The 13,361-nt window shown below is 44.5% G+C and overlaps 1 protein-coding gene across 3 annotated transcripts in view; it reads right to left on the minus strand.

Moving 5' to 3' along the window:
* Nucleotides 1-13,361, minus strand: part of mrvi1 (murine retrovirus integration site 1 homolog) — a 30,576-nt gene that overhangs the window by 3,748 nt on the left and 13,467 nt on the right. For all 3 annotated transcript variants that reach the window (XM_052462201.1, XM_052462202.1, XM_035786946.2), the window contains 18 exons: nucleotides 9,922-10,134; nucleotides 7,789-7,907; nucleotides 7,506-7,567; nucleotides 6,837-7,010; nucleotides 6,200-6,277; nucleotides 6,025-6,071; nucleotides 5,879-5,935; nucleotides 5,116-5,613; nucleotides 4,800-4,878; nucleotides 4,191-4,293; nucleotides 4,054-4,084; nucleotides 3,252-3,392; nucleotides 3,021-3,152; nucleotides 2,169-2,322; nucleotides 2,027-2,076; nucleotides 1,224-1,376; nucleotides 1,026-1,090; nucleotides 89-220 (listed from right to left, as the gene is read on the minus strand). In XM_052462201.1, coding sequence (XP_052318161.1) covers nucleotides 89-220; nucleotides 1,026-1,090; nucleotides 1,224-1,376; nucleotides 2,027-2,076; nucleotides 2,169-2,322; nucleotides 3,021-3,152; nucleotides 3,252-3,392; nucleotides 4,054-4,084; nucleotides 4,191-4,293; nucleotides 4,800-4,878; nucleotides 5,116-5,613; nucleotides 5,879-5,935; nucleotides 6,025-6,071; nucleotides 6,200-6,277; nucleotides 6,837-7,010; nucleotides 7,506-7,567; nucleotides 7,789-7,907; nucleotides 9,922-9,993 — 2,147 coding nt within the window. In that variant the 5' untranslated portion in view covers nucleotides 9,994-10,134. The remainder of the gene's footprint in view (nucleotides 1-88; nucleotides 221-1,025; nucleotides 1,091-1,223; nucleotides 1,377-2,026; nucleotides 2,077-2,168; nucleotides 2,323-3,020; nucleotides 3,153-3,251; nucleotides 3,393-4,053; nucleotides 4,085-4,190; nucleotides 4,294-4,799; nucleotides 4,879-5,115; nucleotides 5,614-5,878; nucleotides 5,936-6,024; nucleotides 6,072-6,199; nucleotides 6,278-6,836; nucleotides 7,011-7,505; nucleotides 7,568-7,788; nucleotides 7,908-9,921; nucleotides 10,135-13,361) is intronic.

A 13,361-nucleotide genomic window follows, 5' to 3' on the forward strand; every position in this document is an offset into this window, starting at 1 on the left:
CACTCCCCTGTCAGCGTGCACAGGGTGTGTGACTGTAGGTATGTGTGTGGGTGGTCAGTGTGAGTGGGTACATAGAAAAGGGCCTCACCCTTTATTGTAGGCCTCCTCCTCGATCTTTGCCTTGATCTCTGATCTGATCTCTGATCTGATCTCCTCTAGGTTGACGGAGGGCTTGGCTGGGGCAGATGGCTCAGCTTCCTGCTCTGCTACACTCTTTCCACTGCATTGTTTCATAGCGGAAAAAACACATAGAACATTTTACCAACAGACATCATGATGAGAGTGAGGAGTGCATCATGGTCATTAGGCTTTCCATCATAACACTGTGGCCTTGTGTTAATGGACAGGCTGGAACGCAGTTGAAAGGCAGCGTGCGGGGATGGCACCATCACTGCCAGGTAAGCTTGCGTAAAATACAAAAGTACGAAGGCAAAATGTGTACATGGGGACTCTTAAAACGTCCCTGGCTTTTACTGAGCAGACACTTGATACATTGTTATTGTCTCTCTTGCTTTGAGAGATCCTGAGATTTTGGCATGGGGCGAACTAAGAGAGCACCTCTCCCTCTCCCTCTCCCTCTCTCCTGGCTTTTGTCAAGCTCCCCAGCCCAAATGTTTAGATTACATCTCAGAATAGCCCATCAGCCAGTTGCAGTTGGGTTTTTATGGAATGTTGCACAGTTATTTTGGGTGCATAGACAATCTGGGAGTTGCATAAGGGTAGTGCAGTTATCTGCTGTGTATGGCCCCTGGTATCCGGATGGCAATGATTAATCAAGTTACTCCCCCGGGAACACTTCCTGAAGGTCAAGTACATGAAAATATTCTGATACAGCACAAGATGTCTTCTGATAAGGTTGTACATATATTAAGGCCCCGCATCGCCCATTGTTTCACAGCGCTGTGAACTGACCTTGGGAACCAGGCAATACAGGCAAGGATATACATTGTGCTGAGTACAGTATGTACAGTATATTTGTGGGTATGCATTAGGTCAACCTTATGACAGAGGATGGAGGAACATACCTCTCATCTATAGCTGGATGTGTTGGCTCAGTGGGAAAGTTGCTTTTCACACTGTTGGCTTCACACTGTAATTAACAAGAATGAACAACATGCATGTAGACGAAGCAGACTAATAAACTTAAATAGACAGGATATTACCACTTAATCACGTGGTCAGGTTGACAGGCTGAGGAGGTTGTGATTGGGTAGAAAACATACCAGGACAGGAAGTGCTTGGCCCATGGTGGGTTGGGGGCTGGGTCCCATGGCAACGCTGGGGCCGGGTCCTGCCATGACCGGGGTCTGACCAGGGATGTTCAGGAGGTTAAATTTGGGGACTACCGCAACACTGACCCTCCGTCTGGGCAAAGCCTGATAAGGAACAATTGGAAAGGAGGGAGAGAGAGGGTGAGAGATAGAGGGAAGAAGAAAATACAGGGAGTGTTCAGTTGGGGGGATTATCCTTAAAAATATATTGAGAAGTGTCAACCTGATATAACCAGTCAAATCCAGTGCATACTCTCAACAACAAACCCAGTGGAAACACTCTGTTCAACACTACAGCACTGGGGCCCCCCGGGTGGCACAGTGGTTAAGGGTGCTGTACTGCAGCACCAGCTGTGCCATCAGAGACTCTGAGTTCACGCCCAGGCTCTGTCGTAACCGGCCGTGACCGGGAGGTCCATGGGGCGACGCACAATTGGCCTAGCGTCGTCCGGGTTAGGGAGGGCTTGGTCGGTAGGGATGTCCTTGTCTCATTACGCACCATTGACTCCTGTGGCGGGCCGGTCGCAATGCGCGCTAACCAAGGTTGCCAGGTGCACGGTGTTTCCTCCTCCGGGTTGGATGCGCGCTGTGTTAAGAAGCAATGCGGCTAGGTTGGGTGTATCACATGACTTTCAACCTTCATCTCTCCCGAGCCCGTACAGGAGTTGTAGCGATGAGACAAGATAGTAGCTACTACAACAATTGGACACCACAAAATTGGGGAGAAAAAGGGGTAAAAACACTACAACACCAACCTTTCCCAGGGTCAGCGACATTGATCTGGATGGCCGTGGGACTCCATCATCTAACCAAAGGACACAGGAGAATGCAGTTTAAGTCAATGAACATTTTGCAACAACTTGCCTATCTGGAGATAAAGGGTTTGTGCAGATGTACCTCCAGTGTCTATGGATCCTCCATAGCAGCGACTGGAGTTCTGGTTGGCCAGCTTCTTGAACTCCATCAGCTCAGCGTGGTCCTTCTCATAGGTCCTCTTCAGATTCTCCACGTACTGCATCATCACCTCTGTGGCCTTGTTCATACGTTTCTCCTGTCACACAAAGGGTTCCAAAAGGGTTCTTTGGCTGTCCCCATAGGATAACCCTTTTTGGGTTCCATGTAGAACCGTCTGTGGAAAGCGTTTTACTTGGAACCCAAAAGGGTTCTACCTGGAACCGAAAAGGGTTCTCCTATGGGGACAGACAAATAACCGTTTTATGTTCTAGATAGCAGCAACGACAGAGTCATTACTCTCTATGGGCAGGAGAGTTAACCATACAGTCACGAGAGAGAGAGAGAGAGAGAGAGAGAGAGAGAGAGAGAGAGAGAGAGAGAGAGAGAGAGAGACCAACACTGTAGTAAGCCATCATCATGTCAGGTCTGGGATCAGGTTTGGGGTCTGCAGCAATATGTTGTTAGTCTATAAATCACAAGGGACTTGTGTGACGTCTAACAACGGACATACCCCTGAGTCCTTCCCTAGTCATTTATTGGAGTTGGCTTTGGCGTGAACGATAACCTGAGGGAAAGCATAACATCAGACTAAATCGTTCATAAACATAACTTATCTGTCCAAAAACAAACATACCCATGGCCCTGAACATCCCAAAGTGTTTTTCTCATGACAGGATCATGGAAAAGTTTTCACTCAATGTTTTCTTCTCTCATTCATGGGTTTCCTCGAATCATTAGTGTACCCCGTGGATGGCCTATCCTATCCTATCCTATCCTATGCCTGCGTTCCAGTACCTGTCTGACTGCTCCAACCATCTCAGCTCTGCTGGAGAGCCTGGTGGCCAGACGGTGCAGTACAGCTACTGTCTCTATGAGGCACTGGTAAGACTCCCGCTGCTCCATGTTACTCCACTGTGGTGCCGTGCACTGAGGAGGCAACAGCAACAAAACACAGGTCTTTTATAAGTGAAAGTGAATCACAACTCATTTATTTTCCTGTGTCATCATGGCCGACTAAAGGCTGACCTTCAGAGAGCCTTTGAATTCTTCCAGTTCCTTCTCCGTGTTCTCCTCGGTCAGGGTCCGCTCCCGCTCCGCCTGTTTGAGCCGTGTCTCCAGAGTGTAGTTGTCGTTCCGGAACGCCAGCGACAGTTGAACAAACGCGTTCTGTGGGGAGGATATGACTGTGTTTAATGTTCATTAAAACCGTCACCAGGGACACATTAGATACCATTATTAAGGACTGTGACACACCAACTCATTAGACCTCCACAAAACTGTAACATAACTGTTATGCTAGCAATGTACAGTATGCGGTAATGTAAAGCACAACTACATCAGCTGGCTACCCAGCTGCCATATAGAGCACCAACTAGCCAGTGTGTTGACAGTGCTGCTTGCTACCAGGCCTGAGATGAGCCTATAACGTGCAGCGATGCTGACAGATGAACTCCTGGTGCCATGCTGTCATGATCAAACGGTCTTTGCTGCAGAATCCCAAACATCGTCGCAGAGTACCGAGACAAGCATTGAGAGGAAATCGGGGACTTCGACTGTCCTAGTGCACAACATGTATCCCCCTGGGAGGAACCGGTGTCTGGGCAGGCGGGGCTATAGCCTAGGCCAAGTGCTCTGCACTCAAACAACACAGCCATGTTTGCATTTTCTTCTTAGAGACAGGAAATCATTAAGGCTCTCATTAGTCTCAATCATGGGTAGGGACTAGGGGCTTCCTGTACATTACATTCATGAGGCCACAGACAGAGGGAGAACATGCACTATGAAACTGTTACTGTTGTATAATACACTCTCCAGAGTAGATACTAACCTCAACTTCTTTTTCCGTGAGTGGCGGTGCACTGCAAAATAATCAGAGAGGAAATATAGGTTCAGTATGTAGGTAGAAAAAACCTAAATATATGGTCAAAGGTCATTCCCTGTCAGTCTAAATACTGTGATACCCACCAGCCTGGTAGCCCTCTGTGCAGTTTGAGTTTCCTCAGCATGATGTCTGAGATGTTGGGCATGGCGTCTGACTTCTCTTTAGCCTCCTCATCAGTAGGAGACCCTGCAGGGGGCAGAAGAGAGGGACCAGGCCCCCCCCCCACACACACACACACACACACAACCATTAGATAGTTACAACGTGGCAATCTGGTCCCTATGGGAAAACCTAATTTATTTAAATGATCAGATTATTATTTTGATAATCGACCTACTTCTGTACAACATTGTACTGCAATTTTCTTGGATCACAAACTACTTCACTGATGTCTTTTCAAAGTTTGGGCTAGCTTACTGGGTTCTCTCATGTTTTAGTTAACACTCACACCATCTGCTGGTGCAAACTAAAAATAACATTTCAGGTTGCCAATAAATTGCAGCTCTGTGCAAACTTAGAACAGAACATGCCCTCAGTTCTAAGGAAAATCTCTCGGGGTCAGTAAGGACTGTGACGTAGCTGGGAGCCTTGACTCCTTTCCCCCTCACTAGATAAAAGTCTACTGTCCACAACCAATGGTCTGTTACACAGCACTGTCTCCTCTCCAGGTCAGACACGGGGTAACACAGTACCTCTTTCCTGTTCAGCTGTTTCACTCAAGTCTGCCAACTTTGACCCCACAATGCTTTGGTTCCGCATCAGCTTGTGCTCCTGTATACAGAAGAACAGTGCACATTTAGATTTTTAAGAGCTTTCATGTTGTAATAACTGTGTCGCACAAAGATGTTTACAAGACCAAAACATTACAAGAACAAAACATTCTCTCTCGTGATTTTAGCATTTACTAAAAGGCTTTTAAATCCCCAAAACATGCAATAAATGTCATATTAATGCTGTCAGGTGAAACTCAAGGGATGAGCCCCGGTCGTTAAAAGGCTCCCATCGTACCTCTCTTATTTTGGACAGCTTCTGCACGTTGACAGGCTGTACAGGGAAGTCCTTGTACCCAGAGGACTTGAGCATGGCATCCCGAGTCTTATCTTGAAAGGAGAAGGTTTCCTCGTTTGTAGGGGGGAGACTTGGTGCCCCATTCCTGGCGTTGAGAGTTCCAACAGTGTCCCAGGACACAGCTCTCATGAGGGGAGGAAAGGCCCCGATTGTCTTGATCTCTGCCGTGCAGGGGGCCTGTTGAGTGGGGGGCCGAGGGACAGGCTTGGCCACCCCAGTGGCAGGGGCCTGGTTGGGGGCTCGAACCAGACCCTCCTCTGGCTTATTGACTAGTACTGGTTCTGGGCAATTCTTAGCTGTTACCCGGGGGTCACAGTTCTCCTTCTGGCCCCCATTGGGCTCCCTGGGGGGTGGGGGGCCAGAGTAGCGGGGAGCCAGGTTGCCTGAGGACACCTTACGCTTCTCATTGGGCTTCCAGTCCACCAACCTCCTGGTGCTCTAAAAACAGCAATATCATAATTCCTTAAACACTGTCAATTCAGGAGAAACAAATAAGATTTTCTTGGAAAGGGGGCGCAAGAATGTCAACATTTACAATGTTCTACCGTAAATGAATTATTGTATCCAACATAGCTATGAGCATAGCTATTCTGGAGTGTAAACTCATGAGGGTTTTACTAACTACGTATTTCATTTTCATGTTTGACTAACTGTTGCAGGGTGCCACTTGAGAATGAGAGTGGTGGTGAGAGTGCTGTGCTACCTCATGCTCTGGTGTACTGGTGTCAGCCTGCTCCCTCGTAGACAGAACCTCCAATCGCTGCCAGAGAGGAGCACAAATCAACACACATCAACATAGTGTTAAAACACCACTACTGAGTACATCAGAAAAATCCATACTGGTCTTACCAGGCTGACAGGCGATGAGGGGGCATAGTTCACCTCTGTGGCTACAGCTGAAAGAAAAAGGTTTAGAACAAAAGCTGTTTAATTAAATGCATTTTTTAATATTTTTAAGCAAGGCTTTTCATGCGCTCCATTGAAGAGAGTGAGTATTCTCTAACAGACAGAAAGATGGACGTACCTATTTGAGGGGCTGTGATAAGAGAGCTGCTTCTGGACGGTACAGGTGAGGAGGATGGTGTGTGGTTAGGAGAAAGACCTGTGGATAAAACACACACGTGTTTTATGTTTGGGCAATGAAAGTCCAGTATACTGCATCAGCATCGCTTTCCAGATAACAACGCAACAATAAAAATATAGTTATTGGGACTTAATTTGATATCTGTCACTGTAGTCTGTTACGTGAGGCAAGACTGGACTTATCTGGCGTGCATTCAGAATGCTGCAAGACGAAGGCATGAGGGCACGTACGTGATGTTCAGATAACTCCGGAAGTCAAGATAGAAAAATGCAGCAATTACAATGACTCACTTACGCAACTCAGCTAGCAGACCTGAGGGACCCTGTTTCACTTGTATTTCATAACCAATGTTGAGAGTCAAAATATTGTTAAACCAAATCTACACTTCAACAGCTGACTAAATCTCTACTGTGCAAATAGTGGTCTTAAACTGAAGAGCTTACGTGACATTTCTTGTATCATCTTTCTGCCTCTGTCTTACATACTGTATACTATACAGTAAGACTTATCGTAAAGTACTTGTATATTTCCCTGTTTCACTTGTACACCAATCTGTAAACCAGTGAGTGTCTCTCACCTGTGGGGGATTCAGAGAGGCTGCAGGTGGACTTTCGACCCCTGCGGCTCAGGAAGCGGTCGCTGACTTTCTTGGCCTCCTGCAGCAGCACCAGGTTCTTCTGACGGTCCTCCTCTGAGAGCTGCAGCTCAGGCAGATGGTCTTTCACCAGGTCTATCACATTGCCTGTACTGTCTGAGAAGGATACACATGTACATACGCACGCGCACACACACACACACACACACACACACACACACACACACACACACACACACACACACACACACACACACACACACACACACACACACACACACACACACACACACACACACACACACACACACACACACACACGTAATTAAAACACAAACGGAGACAATAAGAGACAAATGGCAACAACCAATAGTATTCTCTCTGAGCTCAGCACAGAGCAACAAGCCAACATCAATAGTAATCAAAGCAGAAGCATCCCGGCGCTGAGAGCTTGGGCTATGCTTTTCTAAGGACAAAGGGCACCAGTCAGAAACTGATGACCAAACTTAGACATTTCAATAGATGGAATTAAATTAGCCATACAATGTTATGAAGAAAAAAATCCCAATGGAACTCACATTTTGAACAATGGACTTGTTGTTTTGTTAACACGAGGCTATATTTAGCCTTTAAGTATTTGATTGTACCCACCGACGGTAGTGATGGGTCCTCCCAGGGAGTTTCGGGACAAGCGAGATCTGGGACTGTGTGGTCTGGGAAAGAGAAACGTTTAAAATGAACAGACGCCGTGTTCTTACGACACAGTCTTTATTTACATTTAGCTACTCTAAACACTTGAAGAAGGACGGATTTTCTTTTCTAGAAATATCTCGATCCTGACTTGGTTAAAGTGGCAAATTTTTCCAGAGGTGGTTTGCTCTCAATCCTTTTTGACATGAGCAGTCCTGTTCTCAGGATGAAATAACACATGTACCTGGTCTGTTCCAGAGGGCGACCGTCTGCTTGCACCACGGTCACGGTCGCTTGCTTTGGGAAGACAATGGTGGGAGCAGGCATCGCCACGGTAACTGCTCTACTTTCAACTGGTGTATACTAGATAGAAAAATATGTGAGAAACAAAAGGTTATGCAGCAAGACCAGAACTAGACTGCATGAAAAAGGTTTTGAGTGGACTTTTGAGGGACCTGGATCGCAGACATGGGATCCTGCCATAGAAAAATCTGATATTGTCTCTCAAATAAAAGGCAAATTCATAGATATGGATATTGTGATTGCAATGACGTAAACTGGGGGACATTTTCATTTAAATCATTCAAAACATAAAAGCATGCAACACAAGGATTACAGAGACATTTGAGTAAACATGTCACCAATTGGCTTGTGTCACCGCAAAGGCACTTTCTCATTCTCTACCCTTTAACCTTCCTGCTTATGTACACATCTATAAAATATTGTGTACACACCGTCACAGAGATGTTTGGTGACTTGGTTCCCCAAACTGAAGACTTGGTGTTTTCATAAGCTTTTAATGTCGATATTAATGTGAAGACAGAGCCAAATATACACCTTAATGTCTCTCTAGACACTCCCTGATGTTGACCATGGCTGGGACTGTATGGGGAACGTGGTGGAATCCGCAGGAGGAAAAAGACTTCAAGGCATACCCATTTCAAAGCACTTTTAAGGGGAAAAATAAATACACTTGTGGTCCTCTGTGATCGGTGGGTATTTCAGTGAGGCACTTAGCTCTGTTGACTAGCAGGTGGTCCATGGTTTCCAGCAGCAGCAGCATTTTTAGCTCAGAAGCACAATGTCAACAGCCTGAACCCCTGAACATCAGAAACTCTAGACAACGTCCCCCTGGACTAAACACATCCTGAACTCACTGGACCTCAGCATCCCAGGAGAGTGGAAGCACAGAATGAACTCTCACTTGAACCAAGTCAACCATATGAAGTATATTTCCAACATTAAAGGTTAGGCTTATATACCCTGTACATGTTTTATTTATATCCTAGAGTCCCGGTTCTATCCTCAGAGAAAATTATGCAAATAAACAGGGAGGCATTAAATTAACCTTCACCGAGAGCTTCACTGTGACCTTTGTACTGGAAGAGAATGTGAATAAATGTTATCCCTGTAACAGTCTAAAACTGAAAGGCCAGGGCATTTGTTTAATAAAGGAGGATCATTTCATACGGCTGCCATACCCCCAGGTTAGATTACAGAGGCTCATTGCATTCCTCAGTGAAGTCTTATCTAGGCCGTGTTTATGACTGAGTGAAACGAGTGACAGTATACTTCTAGGAGGTGTAACTCAGTGGTTCTGGTGAGGCAGTCATCCGCTCAACACAAATCTGTATATAGGTCCTGATTGTACACAGACAGCTTTCAGGAAGCCTCTACTTTTTGTCTCAAAAACAGAGTTTCAAGAGCATGTTTTCTGGGAGACATACTGGACTAGGCAAAGCCACATTCAGAGACTCATAAAACATCCAATCTGTCCACTGCTCTGTACAAGTCTACTCAACTCAATAAACACACTGTGCTGGACACACTGTGCTAACCTGTCTTGACCACCAGCGCAGTGCAAATGATCTCATCAACACAAAAAACAGGTAATAAGAGGCTCTGGGGAAAAAAGGTTGTAATCTGGACAGAAGAGGAAAGAACATCCTGCTCATGTTTTTTCTGGGATTAATTACATATTTTCACTGCTGAGTGAAGCTTTGTTCCTGAGCCAAAAATAGAAGTGGATGAAACGCACCCATAAAGCACAGGAATCCCAAACTCAAATCATGAATGAAATAAAGTCTGGTGAAAGACAGTGAAAGGATTAATTGTTACTAAAGATACACACATCCAAAACACACTAACATGTATTAGCAATGAATATGTGAGCAACACTATGAGCATAGATATGAGCTAAGACTAATGCTCATATTGCTGATATGCTATTGTTGCTCACACATTCATTGCAAATCAGTATAGCTTGTCAATACTGAGGTTCTAGGTTCTGTATTAATGAGATAGTGTCATGTATAGCTCTGAGTGCAACATACCACAGCTTTAGAGTGAAGGTTTAATGTAATGGATAGGTACTCACTGTGCTGGGTGAGCTGGAGGAACTGTCGAGCTCCTCAGGGGAATCCTCCTCTTCTTCCGGGAGGACGGGCATTACGGGGGGCTGTGGGGCTCGGGTTTGTGTCAGGGGGAAGAAAAAGGGGCTCTCAGCTGGAGTGGGTTGGGTAGGGGATTCCTCTAACTGCTGTTCAGTCTGAACCCAGGGAAAGCAGTACAACTCGTGGCCCCCTCCTTCCTGGAACAAGAATGATATGCATGCAAGCAGGAAGTCACACAGGTACAGGTGAGAATACGCAGCCTCTGATAGCTTCTAACTATCAGGGAAACCACAAAGAAGCATGATGCTTCCTCAAATAGGATAAGTGTATAGATACATTTGCTTATGAACGGGTGTGCCAACTGGTGGTGGCATACATACATTCAAAGTCTGTAAATAGTATTGCAGTTGCACTGTTCTGGTCCTCTCCGTGTAAAAGGAGCAATGAGCACCAACATGTGACACTTATAGGTTACATATCACAAGTCTGTATTATTAGAAGGCATAGATTTTTCAATCATTTTCCATTTTAAAAAATGTGGCATATGTCAACACTTTGATTTGTGGATAACAGATGGAAAAGGGGTCTTAGTAAACATCTTCCAGAAGAAGTCTTAAAAAGGTATCAGAAATACATTAAAAACAATCATGTTGAAGAAAAGACCCCTGCCAACTAATATCAACACTTCTATTTAGTTTTGCAGAAATGATTTGCCTTCTGTAAGTTTAAGTAATATTGCCTCGTGTCTTGTAATTTTGTTATCAAAAACCCACACATCTTTAAGACGTTTTCTAATTTCTCTCCCTCATGAGGAGGGAGGATAATGACATTTCACAGAAATAACAAGTAATGGTAGACCTACCAATTAGTTATAATGTTTCTATTGGTAACAGAGTGATTGAAAAATCTGCAACATAATGACTGCAATTGAATTGGCCAAAATGGAAAATCATAGGAGTCACAAACCACAGTTGCAGTACAACAGAGTACAGGACAGTAGAGCACAGTAAAGTAGAGTACACTATAATTGATTGGACTCTACTGCACTTTACTGTACTGTACTGTGCTCTACTGTTATCTACTGTGCTGTACGATGTCCAAACTTGTGAAACATAGACGTCTATGATTGGTTCAGATTTGGTCCGGTCTGTGTAGAATAATACCCAAACATGCAAAGGAGGATATTACATTTCTCTACCTTTGTGTACCTATTCAGGTTGTATCACCATGAATATAAATGACATTCACAATTGTATTTCTGTATAGTCCAGATCAAGGACCCATGATGTGATTTCTGTTACCATCATTATACTATCGGGTGTTGATCCACTTCACGTACTAACCAAAATACACTGAGCAAACATATAAACGGAACAGGTAAAGTGTAGGTCCCATGTTTCATGAGCTGAAATAAAAGATCCCAGAAATTATCCATATGAACCAAAATCGTATTTCTCTCAAATTGTGTGCACAAATGTGTTTACATCCCTGTTAGTGAGCATTTCTCCTTTGCCAAGATAATCCATCCACCTGACAGTTGTGGCATATCAAAAAGCTGATTAAACAGCATGATAATTACACAGGTGCACCTTGTGCTGAGGACAATAAATGTTCAGTTTTGTCACACAACGCAATGCCACAGATGTCTCAAGGTTTGAGGGAGCATACAATTGGCATGCTGACTGCAGGAATGTCCACCAGAGCTGTTGCTAAATAATCTTATGTTAATTTCTCTACCATAAGCCGCCCCTAACGTAATGTTAGAGAATTTGTCAGTACGTCCAACCGGCCTCATAACCTCAGACCACATGCAACCATGCCAGCCCAGGACAACAAACACAATTGCATTTTACAGACTGCAATTTTAATGCACAGAGATAACGTGACGAGATCCTGAGGCCCATTGTCGTGCCATTCATCCGCCTCCATCACCTCATGTTTCAGCATGATAATGCATGGCTTCATGTCGCAAGGATCTGTACACAATTCCTGGAAGCTGAAAATGTCCCAGTTCTTCCATGGCCTACATACTCACCAGACATGTCACTCATTGAGCAGCTTTGGCATGCTCTGGATCGACGTGTATGACAGCGTTCCCGCCAATATCTAGCAACCTCACATAACCATTGAAAAGGAGTGGGACCAACATTCCACAGGCCACAATAAATAGCCGGATTAACTCTATGCGAAGGAGATGTGTCGCGCTGCATGAGGCAAATGGTGGTCACAACAGATACCGACTGGTTTTCTGATCTACACCCCCTACCATTTTTTAAGTTATCTATGACGACAGATGCATATCTGTATTCCCAGCCATGTGAAATCCATAGATTAGAGCAGTGTTTCCCAACCCTGGTCCTTCAGTACCCTCAACAGCACACAGTTTCGTTGTAGCCCTTGACAACCACACCTTGTTCAACTCATTGAGGGCTTGATGATTAGTTGACAAGTTGAATCAGGTGTGCTTGTCCAGGGTTACAATAAACATGTGTATTGTTGGGGGTACTCGAGGAGCAGGGTTGGGAAACATTGGATTAGTAAAATCTTTAAAATTGTTGCATTTTGCATTTCTATTTTTGTTCCGTGTAGATTTTTTTCAAACTCAAGATGCCATATCAGAGCTAACACCCAATTCTTTCTGCAGAGATATTTTACTGTCATTTTGTTAACAAACTTTGCATCTCCACCTCTAATAAATGTGTTTTAGTAACATTTTCAGTGGCAGTTGTTAAATGTAGACTTCTGTGTATAGGGGTGCGGTTTGGTAAAGGCTCAGTGCAGTCAAAAACAAGATTGTCTGTGTTTTGATATATATCTCCACACTATGAGGTTGGACTAATACTGTGAAATTGTAGAAATTATAATAATGCTCTTTCAGTGTAAGAGCTGTTTGAACTGTACTTTCAGCCTGTTTTGGTGGGATGGAGTTTTGGTCTGCCTGGTGACATCACTAGGCTGTAAATTTGTTAATAATAGACCAATAAGAAAGAGAGTTCCAAACCTCTCTGCCAATAACAGCTAGTATTCAGATTTCCCATCCCCACTCAGACCACTTCCAGACAGTCCGAGCAAAATTTTGGCTTGAGAAATTGCTCTTGCTGAGAAGCTTTTATTTATTTTTTTTTTTTTACCATTTTGATTGAAAAAAGTCACAGAAGTTGTATAGGGCTGGTGAACTGGCGAATACGCAGTGTCTATGGGGTCAAGTTGCACTTCCTAAGGCTTCCACTAGATGTCAACCGTCTTTAGAAACGTGTTTCAGGCTTCTGCTATAAAGGAGGGGGGAATGGGAGCTGAATAAGTCAGGTGTCTGGCAGGGTGTCTCTGGCTCGTGACGCGCGGTCCTGACAGAGTTAGCTTTCGTTACAGTGCTTTTCTACAGACAATGGAATTCTCCGGTTGGAACATTATTGAAGTTTTATGT

Source organism: Oncorhynchus keta, chromosome 14 (genome assembly GCF_023373465.1).
Source record: "Oncorhynchus keta strain PuntledgeMale-10-30-2019 chromosome 14, Oket_V2, whole genome shotgun sequence".
In the NCBI taxonomy this organism is placed as follows: domain Eukaryota; kingdom Metazoa; phylum Chordata; class Actinopteri; order Salmoniformes; family Salmonidae; genus Oncorhynchus; species Oncorhynchus keta.